Source organism: Penicillium verrucosum (genome assembly GCF_028828655.1).
Source record: "Penicillium verrucosum strain IBT 35672 chromosome Unknown utg000001l_segment0_segment0, whole genome shotgun sequence".
NCBI classification, from domain to species: domain Eukaryota; kingdom Fungi; phylum Ascomycota; class Eurotiomycetes; order Eurotiales; family Aspergillaceae; genus Penicillium; species Penicillium verrucosum.
This window is the reverse complement of record NW_026643210.1, coordinates 14984902-14999902: the sequence shown is the minus strand read 5'-3', so window position 1 is coordinate 14999902 and position 15001 is coordinate 14984902. Positions and strand designations below refer to the sequence as shown.

Below are 15001 nucleotides of genomic sequence, written 5' to 3'. Positions count from 1 at the left end.
AGTAGGGTTAGCCTTTATAGCTTTCTCCCATTTCTACTTGGCTTCCTTATTTCTAGTATACCTAGAAGGCTTATCCTTATTAAAGACATCCTAATACTTCTAAGATAGGTGCCGTCTATAGTTCTATCTATATAGATATAGCTTTAATTTAAATAGTAGTTCTTCTCTAGCTAACTTCGTATTAGCTGACTTTTTATCCGAGGTCTTTAGCTTAGCTTCTTCGTAGCCTTACTATATCGAAAAAGTAGCTTTAGAGATACCTCTTTGATTAGCAACTAGCTTACTATAGGTGATCTTCTAGTATACTCGATACCGGTTAAGAAGCTTAGTAAATCCGATATCTTCTTTATCTTATAGTCTTAGAGTCTATATCTCGTAGAATCTAAGTGATATTACTAAGATAGTATTAAAGAACTAAGTCGAAGTATTATTTATTTCTAGTATTCCTACTCTTTTATAGCTTAATTAAACTATCTCCTAGTTTAATAACTATTTATTAATATTTATATTTTTATCTAACCCTCTATCTAGGCTTCTCTATTATTAACGGAGCCTAGTAGAATAGGTCGGATTATACTCCGAGGCGAACCTTTCTCGAAGGTTTCGGAGTAGATTATATAGAGTCTTATAGTCTATAATAAACGGCTAGAAGTTTACGTAAACGCTATTCCGGATTACTATTATAATTATACTTAACCCCTTCTTTTCCTAGGTATAGAGCGTATTCTTTATCGACTAGTTCGATTAAATCACTTTATAAGTATCGACCTATTTATCGCTATACTTCTTCTCCGCTTCTTTAATCAATATAATCTCTACCGGAGCTTTCCGTATCTCCGGTTCTTTTTCCTTACTAGGATTATATAGCTCCTAAACGTCAAATTGTACTACAATCGATTCGATATTAGCGATTTATATATCCTAAGTTTCGGTGTCCTTGAGGATAACGCGGGAGGATGGACCCGCGGAGAGATAATCGGCCATGATTTGGACAGATTTCCGATTTTTCTTCGATTCAGGGGTTGCTTCGTCGCTAGGTAGATGACTTTTCTTCTGTCACTTTGACTACCTCAGTATCGATGGAAGCAGGGTTGATCTTTGAATTGATGTTTAATGGAACAAAGCCGGGCTCATAACTGACAGAAATCTGACGTATTGAAATGTATGGACCTCAGGGCTGATATGGAGAACTCTGCATTTTCTACATAATAGAAACTGCTGTTTCTGTGCGGTTATTACTAAGCATGATTACATAATCTTCCATGGTATCATCCCATGTATGCAACCCTGCACTTTGACATTATGCAACAATTGAAAAAACCATAGGTTATTCCAGATATACGGTACCATATCGATGTTAGTGTCGTTTGCCTCCTTACCTTCATTTTTATTAATATCCAGGACCTAAACGTAAGGCAACGCTCCACTGGTTGCAACCTAGCGGTGAGGAACATCGATGTGCCGCAGCTGTACTGTTGTTTAAGAGGCCTTACACAGTACAGGCTCAGGTCTTTTTTTTTTTTTTTTCTACGAGAGTACCGAAGTAGCTCCCTTACTTGTACGGGATCTCGATGGCTTAAGCCTCCCGATAGTCCTTGCGGAGCGAAGCGGTCAGTAGTAATGGTAAGCGATCCCCTCCGGGGGCCCCTTCCGGGGGACCCCTCCCGGGGGGGGGTAGGGGCGGCCTAAGGCGGCCTAGTAATAACTATCTCCTTTATCTACCATCTATTCTCCCCTCTCTATCCGTGTTCTAGTCTTACCCTCTACCATTCCCATACGCCTACTCTAGCCGCTGCTATACGCTAGCGATCTCGATGGCCTTAGGCCTCCCGATAGCTCTTATGGACCATAGTAAGCAGCTAGTTTAGCAGCTAGTTTACCACCTAGTTTACTACCTAGTTTACCACCTAGTTTAGTAGCTAGTTTCGCACCCAGTTTAGCACCCAGTTTAGTATCTACCTAGCCAAGTATATAGTATCCACGTGACCTCCGCCTGATTAGGAGCAGATCGGTGTATATCATGTGATCTAGCTAGTCAGGTGCCTAATATATATATGTTGAACAGACTACGGAAATGTAGGGTCTGGAAAGTAGAGAGGGAGAGAGTTGATTGCTATGGAAACTGCTAGATAAACTACAGTCCTGAGGGTTGATGCTTGAGGCATTCAGATGGGGCCTAAGGCCACCACAACAATATACCGCTGCAGCGACAATCGGACGTTCCGCTTGTCTCTATGATCTTTTGGCCTAGTTAACTAGTTACTTAGGGACGTGCTCAGTTTTCCTCAGCGATCAAAAAGCGACAAGAGGTGAGCACTAAAACGGAAAGGGAAAGGTATCGAGTGCCAGGCATTAGTTAACTACTAGTTAACTATCCGGTACATAACTATGTACATCTAGTTCAGAATTAGTTTAACTAACCCATTCAGAGCACCAAACGACCATGGTGGCATTAAGCTCATAATTACTTTTGATCTACAACAGGCCTGGCGGTATTTATGTGTGGATTTCGGAATAACTAAACTTTACATTAACATGACTGTTGCTGAGGCTGATAAGCCTTCGAATCATAAGCGATCCACCCAGCGAAGACTACATAAGTACATGAAAAAAGAACGCGTAGAGTTCCAACGCCATGTGAACGTAATAAAGGGAATGGGAAAAACAAAATCATAACAGAAACAGTCGTGTATCATCTCATCATTGTAAAGTATGTTCAAATCGTTTTTAGTGTTACGCTTTTTGGGAAAATACAGATCTGTTTAATCATACAGATCAGGGGAGACGGGATCATCATTCATCTCATCGTCGAAATCATCATCGTCCATCATATCATCATCGCTATCGTCACTGCTTTCACCAATATCGTGGTTAGGCAGGACGTCGATGCGGCCTTCGTGCATGACGACTTGGGCAGCCTCGCCATCCTTAATGCTTCCACGCAAAATGAGCACAGCGAGACGGTTGAGGACCTCGCGCTCGATGAGTCGGCCCAGTGGACGAGCACCGTAGGCTGGGGAGTAGCCTGCTGCGCCGAGGTAGTCCTTGACTTCATCCGTGCACTGGATACTGACATTGCGCTCGTTGCTATCGAGCCGCTTCTGCACCTCGGAGAGACGGAGATCCACGATCTTGCGGATCTCGCGCCTGGTGAGACGGTTGAAAATGACGGTGCTGGAGATACGGTTGAGGAATTCAGGCAGGAAGTAGTTGCGCAGTGCTTCCATGACCAACTCGCGGGTCTGGGGATCGATGCGGCCGTCCTTGGTAGTGGGGCGGGCGAGATATTGAGCACCTAGATTAGAGGTCATGACAACAATGCAGTTCCTTGCGTCGACGACGCGGCCCTGGCCGTCGGTGATACGGCCATCATCCATGAGCTGCAAGAGGACAGTGAGAACTTCCTTTGCGGCCTTCTCAACCTCGTCGAAGAGCAAGATTGAGAATGGGCGACGACGCAGGCTTTCAGTAAGTTGGCCACCGGCGTCATGGCCAACGTATCCGGGTGGTGCACCAATCATACGGCTGAGCGAGTGGCGCTCTTGATATTCAGACATGTCGAACCGGATCATTGCCTTTGGATCATCGAAGAGGAATTCGGCAAGGGCTTTTGTGAGCAGTGTCTTACCGGTACCGGACGGACCACAGAACAAGAAGCTTGGGGGCGCGTTGGGGTTACTGAGACCTGAGCGCTGTAAGCGAATAGCGTTGGATACCGAGACAACGGCTTCCTTCTGGCCGACAACAACTTTGCCAAGGTATTTCTCCATGTTGAGCAGCTTGTCCTTTTCGGTGGTCCTGAGTCTCGTGACAGGGATACCGGTCCACCGACCAACAATTTCATTGATCTGATCGGGGCCAACTGCATCGGCAAGGAGTGCTTCGCCGGCATCTCCTGATTGAGCGCGACGTTCAGCATCGGCTCTGGCCCGGTCAGCCTCGAGACGCTCGATGAGAGTTTTGGTTTCTGGGATGGCGTAGTATTCGAGATCAGCAGCTGTCTGGGTGTCGCCTGAACGTTCGGCTTCGTCACGCTTGACCTTGAGAGAGTCAAGCTTGATCTTGGCCTCCTGTACTTCGCGGCTGCGTTGCTTTTCACTTTCGTACTTCTCGCGCATCGGCCGGAGCTCCTCGCCAACATTGGCAGCTTCTTGTTTGGCAGCCTCAAGACGAGCTTTGGATGCGTCGTCCTTCTCACGCGAAAGGGCGTGAATTTCAATCTGAAGCTGCCGAGCCTTTCTTTCTAGTGTGTCGAGGGCTTCGGGCTCGGACTCGCGAGTGACTCGGACTGCAGCTGCAGCCTCATCGATCAAATCGACCGCAGAATCAGGGAGTCGGCGAGCCGTCAGGTAGCGAGACGCGAGAGTGGCGGCAGTGACGATAGCTCCGTCGAGAATGTTGACACCGTGGTGAGCTTCGTATTTTTCCTTCAGACCACGAAGGATAGAGATGGTCTCTGGGACTGTAGGCTCCTTGACAAGGACCTGCTGGAATCGTCGCTCGAAGGCCTGGTCCTTCTCGATATACTTGCGATATTCAGTGAGGGTCGTGGCACCAATACAATGCAGTTGACCGCGAGCCAGCATGGGCTTGAGAAGGTTAGCAGCATCCATACCGCCTTCACCGCTGGATCCAGCGCCCATGAGCAGGTGGATTTCATCGACGAAGAGAACAATGGTATCCTTGGAATCTTCAATTTCCTTGAGCACACCCTTCATACGTTCTTCGAATTCACCGCGGTATTTGCTGCCCGCAACCAGAGAACCAACGTCGAGAGAGAGAAGACGGCACTGAGCCAGATTGGCAGGAATATCGGCATTGACTATACGGCGCGCGAGACCTTCGACAATGGTGGTCTTACCCACACCGGGCTCACCGATAAGCACGGGGTTGTTCTTTGTGCGTCGACTGAGAATGCGAATGACGCGACGGATCTCCTCCTCACGGCCAATGACCGGATCGATCTTACCCTCCCGGGCCAAGGAAGTCATATCAATGGTAAACTTCTTCAGGTTCTCATTCTCTCCTTCCGCATCGGCGGTCTTGGAGTCGACCCGCTTTGTACCACGAATTTGCTGGATAGCAGTATCGATCAACTTGAGGTTGGGGATATTGGCATCGCCCAGAGCACGCTGAACCTGTGAATCCTGGCAGACAGACTGGATAAGATGATCAACCGCAACAAAGCTGTCCTTTTGTGTTTTCGACAAATCGCTGGCTGATCGAATGACTTTGGAGAGTTGGGGAGAAACGCTAGGGTTTTCTGGAGGAGGGTCTTGACTCGGTAGGCGGACCAGTAGCTTCATCAGCGCTCGATCGAGGAGCTGAGAGTCGCCGTGAGCTCGGTCGACGACCTGGCGGAAGAGAGGCGCGGTTGCGGAGTCGTGGGAGGAGTGAGCACCAGAAGGAGTTTGTTGATCTTCAGACTCATCTGGTGAGGGGTTGAGCAGCGCGACTGCTAAGTGAAGAGGCATGATCTGGGAGTGTGCATATTGCTCGCAGAGGCCGCTGGAGTCCAGCAAGGCCTTGTTGGCCCGATCTGTAAACTGGACGCCGTTCATTTTGAACGGATGAGTGGGGTAGTATCAATAGTTGAAGACGCTGATGTTTGGAGGGGTAGGATCGAAGTGGTAGTGTAAGAGTAGAAAGTAATTGAGCTGGTAAACTTGAAGAATGCTCAACTTGAAGCACAATGATGCAAGTTCATATACTTCAGACGCGTGGTGCCCGAACCTGCCATTAGGTCCATGTCGTCACTACTGTGTTCCACCGCCTTCTAGAAGCTGCCTGACGTTGCCTGACGTTGCCTGACCGCGCTGGGGATCACCCAAAGATAACGGAGAAACTATTCCTCCGGGATAACACTATGGACCACATACATAGTGTAGCATGTCACTGTCTAGTGAGATACAGATAATGACATACATACCTATAATTAGTTAGTCAATTACCGCCTTATTACATAAGGCAAGGGGTAGCCCGAGCAATATAACTAGTTACATAGTCTAGATCTCAGGAGATGATATACAATATAGGTCTAGACAGGCGCTTGGCACGGCTACCGCCTACCAGATGAGAAGATTGTGCCCGACACGAGATAAATCAACTTCGGCACGTGTGCTTCACGTGACTATTATGTCGGTTGGCCTAAGCCCTATCCGTTCCGAGATTAGGTCAGCAACCTCGGATTAAATCGCGCAAACCAGCAAACCAGAACCCTTGGATGATCGGACTCCCCCACGTTAGAGCGATGATTCGGTGTTGATGCCACTTTGAGCTTGCGTGCCTTGCAGTGGAGCATCGAAACCACCCAGTTCCACCAGCTCCTCTTACCCGCAAAAATGAAGATGTGAACAAGCTATGTTGTATGTTGGATTTTACGATTGTGGCGCTGACGCCTATCCAGGCACTTATTTACACAGGTCGAATTGTCTTTTGTTATTCGTCGCTTCCCTTTTATATTGTGTTCCACGATAGCCGACAGAAAATATCTCACAGTTAGTCCATGACGTCAGGTGGAATATACGCAGAGCAATCAGAATTCGAAGAAATCGATCTTGAACTTTACCCGGGATCAGACCCCCTGCAAGTATCTACCTCAAATTGGGCCGAGGGATTTTTATATACAATCTGTCTGCGCTTTCGGTTGGAATCATCACCGTTTAGGAAACCAACTTTCACCGGGCTGCATGGAAGAGGAGTGTCCGTCTCAGCTGAGGAGCTAAGAGAGCACTGGACCGTGGATGGTGGGTATTTGTTCCAGGTCAACGCATCCAGAATTGAGGATCGATCCACACAACTGCCCACAAGTTATTTCCCCATTGGTCGTTTCATCACGGGAGGTGGCCTCTAGGGTTTTGTTTTACTTTGTTTCGTGTGTCGTAGGCTGGTGAGGGGAGAGAAAAAAATAGAAGCGGAAAGGTTTCTGCGGGGCAGAGAGGGGCGAGTGGCTTGATGGCGTTCACGATTTCAATCGACCCTTGCCTACAACAAAACGAGGCATACTGAAGCTATTGCTGGATGTAGTCGAGGTTTGGGGATTCTACACACATTGTATTACATGTAAGTGGTTCAGCAGTAACTAACCAACTAGTTACTAGTTAACTACATGTCCTAATCTATGTGACATAGTCCTATAACAATAACTACTATACACTATAAGTGGTGTTAGTATAGATAACTAATTGTATGTGTAACATCTGGCTAATAGGGATATCCATAATTATTTTTATCCATTCTTCTCCATTCTTTTTCTTCTTTTCCATGGGTCAGAGTCATAGTCAAGTCTGGTAACTCTCCGCCTCCCGAAAATAAAAAAATAAAATAAAATTGTTAAATTCAGAAAGAAAAAAAAGAAAGAAAAAAGAAAAAGAAACGGTTAATAAACCCTGGTACCTTATGTCATTCGTTCATATAACTAAAGAGTTTTAGCCCCCCTCCTCTCCCTTTTTCATTATTCTCACGCCATAGTCACTACAGTTGAGACCACTGGACTACTGAGAAACTAGAAGCTCTATTCGCTGGTATAGGACGCTTGCGAAGCATTCGACCCGCCATCCCAAAACCAGAAAATTTCAATCTCGCCACAGATTTAAACGGCCGGATTTGAATCATCCTTGCGATAATTGATCAGAAGCTTGATCCACTGCAAGTTTATTTACAATTACCTCTGGTGATTTTTCCTAAGACGGAGCCTGCAGATTGCAGTTATTTCGGTCAATATTAAATATTGTACGGCATACAATAATGTCAGAAAAGCCAATCTTCGTGGCTACGCACCCGCGAGCATGCTCAACGGCCTTTGAGCGAGTAAGAGAACCTGAGATTTTAACAAACAATTCCATTCCAAGACATATAACTAACGGACTATAGGTCTTCATGACTCAGCGTGATACTATCCAATGTGTCCATGAGCCATTCGGCGATGCATTCTACTACGGCCCGGAGCGCCTCTCCGGCCGATTCGCAGGCGATGAACATATACAAGCACGCCTGGATAGTGGATTCGCCAACTCGACATATAGTACCGTGATGGAAAGGCTCGAGCGAGAAACTACTCAGGTCCGACCCTTCTTTCTGCGAAATCTGTCGCGTTTTTACACTTCCCTCTCGTAATGCTCTTTATGTTCTCCCTTGTGGATCGAACATGAAGGAAAACTCCTTACCTGTGCACAATTTTTGTTATTTTGCACTGCAGATGTTGCCCGAGCCAATCTGTTCCCCCTCCCCCTCTACAAACTATAGATCACAGACTGGCTTCGAAATATGGAATGACCATGGATATCCGCCCGGCGGGATGGAATATTAGCTCTTTTTGAGGGGATACTTACCTTGTCGCAGGGAAAGAGAGTCTTCATCAAAGATATCGACCACTACCTGCTTCCACCGAATAGCCAGCCCGCCAGCGTCGCCCCGTCTCTCCTGCGCGTCAAGCGAGGAGTTGGCACCAACGGCACCTCGCACAAGGCCAACGGTGTGAACGGTGTGAACGGTGCCAACGGCGCTGCTCACACCAACGGCCACACCGCCACGTCGAATGGTCACACCAACGGGGTCAACGGAACCTCGAACGGTACCAACGGCACAGCGAACGGTGTGAACGGTCACGAGATGAACGGCCACACCAACGGTGCAGCCAACGGTCACACAAATGGAACTTCCAAGGAACCTTACCCGTACGACACCCCCACAGAGCCGGGTAACCCAACCGTGATGCCTCGCGAGTTACAAGAACAGTTCCACTGGGCATTCCTAATCCGCGACCCGCACTTCAGCGTGCCGTCGTACCTGCGGTGCACGATCCCACCTCTGGACGAGGTGACCGGGTTCCACAACTACGACCCACTGGAAGCCGGGTACGACGAGCTGCGTCGGCACTTTGATTATCTGCGGGAGACTGGATTGGTCGGGCCCCGGGTTGCAACGCGCCCGGAGCTGAACGCCTCTTCTGATGCTGAGGCGACGACCGGCGTCGAGGTGTGTGTCATTGATGCGGACGACATGCTCGATGAGCCGGCGAAGACCATCGAGGCTTTCTGTAACAGTACTGGTTTGCCGTACCGACCGGAGATGCTGACGTGGGATACGGAGGAGGAACATACTGTTGCTCGAAATGCATTTGAGAAGTGGCGTGGATTCCATAATGATGCTATCGAGTCGAAGGCTCTGGTGCAGAGAACTCATGTAAGTTTCTTATCATTCTTTGTTCTGGTGGAATGGGAATGTGCAGGTATTGGGGACTTGGGCTAACACTTTTCATAGAAACGTGCTGTCAAGACTGAGGAGCAGTTTGACGCCGAGTGGCAGAAGAAGTACGGTGAGAAGCAGGCTGCTCTCATCCGCCGGACAGTTGATGCCAACATGGCCGACTACTTGTACCTCAAGTCATTCGCCGTGAAGGTTTAGAACGGGAAGGCTCAGGAAATGGGTGAAATGAGAATGGAAAGGAAGAAAGGGGCAGCCGAGGGGCACCACCTACTCCATATTATTTCTTTTGTCTTTATGAGACATGAGAACGAATTAGTCCGGATGGCGCCATCTCCACGGGGATTGGTTGATGACCATGACGATCTTGCGTGTCTTCTTCTTTCTATGAATGTTATTGCTATTTGCTAGCTTATTCGAATACAACGTACTAGCTATTATTATATTCACAGGGTACGATGATGTGTTATTAGCCTGTTGATATTTATGAATTACTTGGGAGGTTCCTTCCTATTTAGGCCTTTAATAGGCATCCTCATGTAGAGACAGACCGCCAAATCTGCCCCATCCACCGCCTCTTGGTGTATTATCATCTCTGTTTCAATTGGACTGTGCGGCGAGACTCTGAAAGACGAACTACGTAAAGCACTGGTCTGACTGTTTTGACTAATAGTTACCATGAATCCGAAAGAAGCCCATAGGAGTCTGATATACTCCCTCAAACACATCATAGATTATTGATAGAGCCTAGTTTTAAAACGTGCCAAGGAAGAGTAGGCTCATCATGAAAAAGCCAGTGGAGGGTTCCCATGATATTTGGTGAAGCTACTGGGGACCTAAGAGAGAGAAGAAGACAAAAGGTTAATTCCTACATACTTAGGTGGGGGGACAGCCTGACAAACAAGGTATTCATCTCAACAACACTCAAGGAAACCACGCAGTATAGACCAACTGGTTTTACCTACCTAGTCTGTTAAGGGTCGGATGATTTCAGAACGTCATAAATTATGTGGCCGAAAGTCACGATCGCAGTACACCGGGTACTCCCAATCCCTTCCCTTTGGCAGGCAGCCATGGCTATCACTTATTACGGTTATCGAAGATCAGCTTGGAAAGATCAGAAGTGGATTGGAAATTTTCACTTGGAAGTTTTGACGGGGTAGAGGAGGTATGGGAAAAGACGGACGAAGGGAAAATGATAATGGAAAGGATCAAAGCACAACAGCAGACGAAAAGAATCTGCGAGGACAGGGTTTTCCAGTTCCAGAATGGACCGCCTCGAAGGAGTTTGAGATCTTCTTGTGCCTTGTCATTTCGAGAAAGAAGTCCGAGGAGAAGGTTGTTATCATCGGACCGACTGCCCGCAGCCCCGTCTAGCACAAAGCTATACTCATGGCCCATCTCCTCAACCAGCGCTAAAAGCATATTGCGTGGGAGATATCTCCCCGTGGACCCCCCCAAATGGCTTTCCCTTCTCGGCCTGGTGAATTGCAGCCGCCTGGCTTGACTTTCCTTGGCTGCTATGTTGCCAACACATACGCAGCATTTGAACACAGTAGTGAAAGTAAAGGTACCGGGCTGCAGGTCTGAAACGAAAACGGAACCTCAGCTTCCGGTTTTCAAGTTGTCCATAGGTAAGTTCTCCCCATCGCGAGATCCGTTGATCTTTCACCTCCCAGTCGGGGTCAATAAGTCTGACCCGGTACTCCCGGGGCTCACGGCTAAGCCAACCCTTAATCGTAGATACCCACGCATTCTCCTGAACATTGGGAATATCCGGAACAATGACAAACTTGCCAGCATCAAAATACCGCTCAAGCTTTCTGCAGATAAGGAGGCCATTGCGGGGCGAGAAAGGTTCCTCCGGTCGTGTCTTCCCAGATATAGCGTCCATGGTATCCTGCCCATTCATATAGGGGAATAGGTGAGACGCTTGAATATCATCTTCGTCCGTATAGTCCCCTAGAATAGGACACCAGAGCTATTCTTCGGTCGGGTGCTTTGCCTCATAGGCTTGGATTTGATCTCTCCGAAAGTTACTCTGCTGGCTTGTGTTCCGCTGACCAGCGCCTGTGTCTTTGATAGCCAAGCCCATGCTAGAAGTCGTAAAGAGTCTCATAGCCATCTATTTTGGTGCATGGAGTTTTTGGGGATGTTGGTACGGAAGATGAAGTTTCTGGGACTGAAGAGGATAGTGACGAGGAGTAGGTTTCGCAGCTAATAAATCATGACCCGATATTATATTAGCGGCAGGTACGGCCGGGGGATCAAGTACGCCATCGGCACATAGTTAACTCTGTCATTGGTTATTACCTCACCACCTGTTTGAAACATATACGCTAATTTCAATTTGTATAACTACAACAGTCCTCTACAGTATGTATAATTCGATTCAGATTCAGTTCAGATTCAGTTCAGATTCAGTTCAGATTCAGTTCAGATTCAGTTCAGATTCAGTTCAGATTCAGTTCAGATTCAGTTCAGATTCAGTTCAGATTCAGTTCAGATTCAGTTCAGATTCAGTTCAGATTCAATTCAGATTTAATTTACTATAGAAGTCCCTATTTCATTCCCGTTTGGGTATCCCATGATTATGTCTCCTGTGAGATTCAAACAATTTGTTTAAATTAAGATTCGACCAAAAAGACTTTTGTCATTTCTAAGACTTGGAAGGTACAATTATATATAATCATAATACTTTTTCACGCATCAATATATCACTTGAAGTACAAATATAACTATAGTTTTCCTTCCCGAGGTCAAGTACCAAAGTACCCAAGTTGAACCCCCCTCCCCCAAGCCAGCTGTAGCCGAGGTAGTGCTGCGCACATTCTATTTGTGAACCTTGACGTTAGCCTTGAGGGCACTGTTCGGCACGTAGAGAGGCATCGAGTCCTCCCAGATAGAATCAGTAAGAACACGCTTATTGGAGCCATCAGCATTCATAACGAGGACCTGACCATAAGGCTGGAAAGTCTGATCATATAGAGCACACTCATACTGGAAGCCGAACATGCCAGAAGAGTAGGCAATACGACCATCCCAAGTCCAGACGGCATGAGCATCATTGGCACCACTGCTAGTGAGGACCTTGAGGTCAGTTCCATCAGGACTAATAGTGCAGATATCGTAGTTGGAATCACTAGTCTTACGGGTGAAGACGATTCTTTTTCCGTCGGGAGAGAAGGAAGGCAGGTTATCCCACTGGTTGGTCAAGATGGAAGTCTTGCGAGTTTCCAGATCCAGAACACGGAGTCCGAGCTGGGATCTGTCGCCCAGAGTGGAGTTTGTTCCCCAAACACGGAAGACGATCTTCTTGCCGTCGTGCGAGAAACTAGGGAAGCCGGAGTTGATCACACTGCTGTTGCTGCTGAGGGTTGTGGTACTCTCGGTCAGGACTTGGTAGTACGTGCCATTGGCGGTGGCTCGTACGAGCCAACCGCCGCCGGTTGCACGGCCTTGGAACCAGAAGCCTACTCCGAAGGTAACCCAATTGCCATCGGGCGACCAGGCCGGGTTGAAGGCGCCTGCGGTGCCCATGGCGACTGAGCTTTCATCAATGAAGCTGGATTCCATGTCGTTGTAGATTAGGCTCTCGTGGGTTCCATTGGCGTTGAAGGAAACAACAGAAGAGTTTCCAAGCTGTTTCTCGGTAAGGGCGATCTTGTTGGTGTTGGACAACTGTGGGAAGACGTCTGTGAAGCGGTATTCCCATTCCGAGTCCCAGCTGTACAGCTTCTTGCCCATAGGGCGGATAGTCCAGGCAGTCTTTTCATAGACGACCTTCCTGCCGTCCGGAGACCAGGCAGGGGAGCGAATCACCTCACTGGTGGTGTTTACATATCCACCGGCAGTGGTGTGGAATCCTTCGATGCCGGAACCCTTTCCGAAGTAGGCGACGGTGCTGTTAGGAAGGTATTGAGGAAAGACCTTCACACCCGCTCCTTGGACTTCCACGCGGCGGTCAGCGCCTGTGGCGAACTTCACCGAGACAATGGTGGAGTTGGAAGAGTCCAGGGACTCGGGACGGTGAGAGTTCCAGGTATTCTCGCGAGTCATCTCGTAGAAAATAATACGCTCACCATTAGGCGACCACTTCGGCGAACCTAGACAGTAACCAGACTTCGACACCACGCGACGGAAATCAGATCCATTAGGACGGATAGCGTAGATGGACAGCTCCTGTGTATGTTCCCAGCCGCTCACACCTTGGAAAATTGGGTCTCCGTGTCCGTACCATCCCGAGTTACGGTCCGACGAGAAAGCAATCCACTGGCCGTCGGGAGACCAAGCAGGACGGAAGTATCCATTTGGAAGAGAATTGTTGGCAGCAGTCGAAGCGGTATCTGTGAGGTTCCATTTCTTGCCACTCTCCAGCTCCATGACCCAGATGTTGGCCTTATAGCAATTGGCAGTGGAAACATATGCGATTTGCTTTCCATTCGGAGAAACGACAGCTCCGTCTTCCACCGAGGAGGTTGCTACCAACTCCTCAAGGCCAGACCCGTCGGTGCGGACGCGATAGATATCCGAATTACCGTCAGCGTTCCGTTCTCCGGTAAATGTGATCCATTCTCCATCAGGGGAAAAGGCGGCATGGTATTCGTAGATAGGGTTTGAGAGAAGAGGACGTTCATCGGTGCCATCAACATTGGCAACATACAGCTCTGACGTCCCGGGAGCAATGCGGTTCATATAAAAGATGCCTTTCTTGTCGGATGGCGTCTTGCGCGGTGCATGCACGTGCGGGGGAGGCGTGCTCTTTTCAAGGTTCATCTGCTCTGCATATGGGCAACGAGCCAAAGCCGACGGCAAGGCAAGGCCCAAGAGGGCAACTGAAGCAGAAAAACGCATTGTGAAAGGAACGAGTGCTCCACAGCAGTTCAATTATGGGAGCCCGTTATTTCCGGGCACTTCTATACTTATACATAAAACCAGAGGAACAAGGGCTGAAGGACCGATCATTTCCATCCAGGGCCGTAGTGCATTTCTTTCCTCCGACAGGCCCACCTTCGCGTAATGAAGCCCGCGTTGTTAGCGGGCCTTCATCTTATCTGATGAAGCAAGCTAGAGACTGACCATTGAGAAGTCCTGCACAATATTGACGCTTCATCTGATTGGTCGTTATCAAGTGAAGCTGTGACTTGCAAACCTCGAAACAAGGCAATGATCATCGTGGCCTAAGATGGCTTGAGATAGATGGAGAAAGTCTCTCCCGCTGGTTACCGGTAGCAGTATTGTGGTACGTAGTTGGAACCTTGATACCCCGTGTATGGGCAAGTGTCGTTTACGTGATGCGCCTAGATACACGTACAACAACGTCGAAGAATGCTGTATGCGGAGCCGATGCTGCAGTCCTCACGCACAACCGTCAATCCTGGAGATATCAAATAGGGCTCGGAGGGAGAAACCGAATGCCAAGTGAATCGGCAGTGGAAATGCCTCTGGCGTGGCGCGATATCGTGCTGACCTAGATAACTCCGTTTGTTTCGTTCGTCAATATAAGTCACCGAAATTCCGACCTTGGAAGGTCGAGGGCTGAGGCAATTCCCCGGCTTGGCAACTATTACCATTGGTTTGGCACACAGCAAATTCTACCCCTTTCTACATATTCAGCAGGGCAGTCTTTAAACCCGTTGAACATACTCGGAGTCCGAAGGTCGGTCGGAACTACCGGATTAAGGGGGATAAAGCGTCAATCAAGGGTGGAGTGTCACTAACCATAATTACGGGCGACTATATCTCATTGGCTAGTGCCTTACTGTCTATTTTATCACCGTCTTCTTGAAGTAAGGTC

General features: G+C 48.2%; 4 protein-coding genes across 4 annotated transcripts; 1 reads left to right on the top strand and 3 right to left on the bottom strand.

Annotated features, from left to right (window-relative positions):
* Positions 1 to 2762: 2762 nt before the first annotated feature.
* N7516_005539 (ATP-dependent Clp protease ATP-binding subunit) lies at positions 2763 to 5561 on the bottom strand (the record flags this gene model as incomplete). Its single annotated transcript, XM_057218259.1, has 1 exon — positions 2763 to 5561. The coding sequence occupies one exon, from the start codon at positions 5559 to 5561 to the stop codon at positions 2763 to 2765; it is 2799 nt and encodes a 932-aa protein (XP_057080142.1).
* A 2185-nt stretch (positions 5562 to 7746) lies between these two features.
* On the top strand, positions 7747 to 9405 carry N7516_005538 (uncharacterized protein; the record flags this gene model as incomplete). Its single annotated transcript, XM_057218258.1, has 4 exons — positions 7747 to 7809; positions 7873 to 8061; positions 8341 to 9183; positions 9262 to 9405. 4 exons carry the CDS (start codon positions 7747 to 7749, stop codon positions 9403 to 9405), a joined length of 1239 nt encoding a protein of 412 aa, XP_057080141.1.
* An 879-nt stretch (positions 9406 to 10284) lies between these two features.
* N7516_005537 (HNH endonuclease signature motif containing protein) lies at positions 10285 to 11299 on the bottom strand (the record flags this gene model as incomplete). Its single annotated transcript, XM_057218257.1, has 3 exons — positions 10285 to 10619; positions 10744 to 11166; positions 11245 to 11299. The coding sequence occupies 3 exons, from the start codon at positions 11297 to 11299 to the stop codon at positions 10285 to 10287; spliced, it is 813 nt and encodes a 270-aa protein (XP_057080140.1).
* Positions 11300 to 12036: 737 nt separating this feature from the next.
* On the bottom strand, positions 12037 to 14058 carry N7516_005536 (TolB family protein; the record flags this gene model as incomplete). Its single annotated transcript, XM_057218256.1, has 1 exon — positions 12037 to 14058. One exon carries the CDS (start codon positions 14056 to 14058, stop codon positions 12037 to 12039), a length of 2022 nt encoding a protein of 673 aa, XP_057080139.1.
* Between the last annotated feature and the right edge of the window lie 943 nt (positions 14059 to 15001).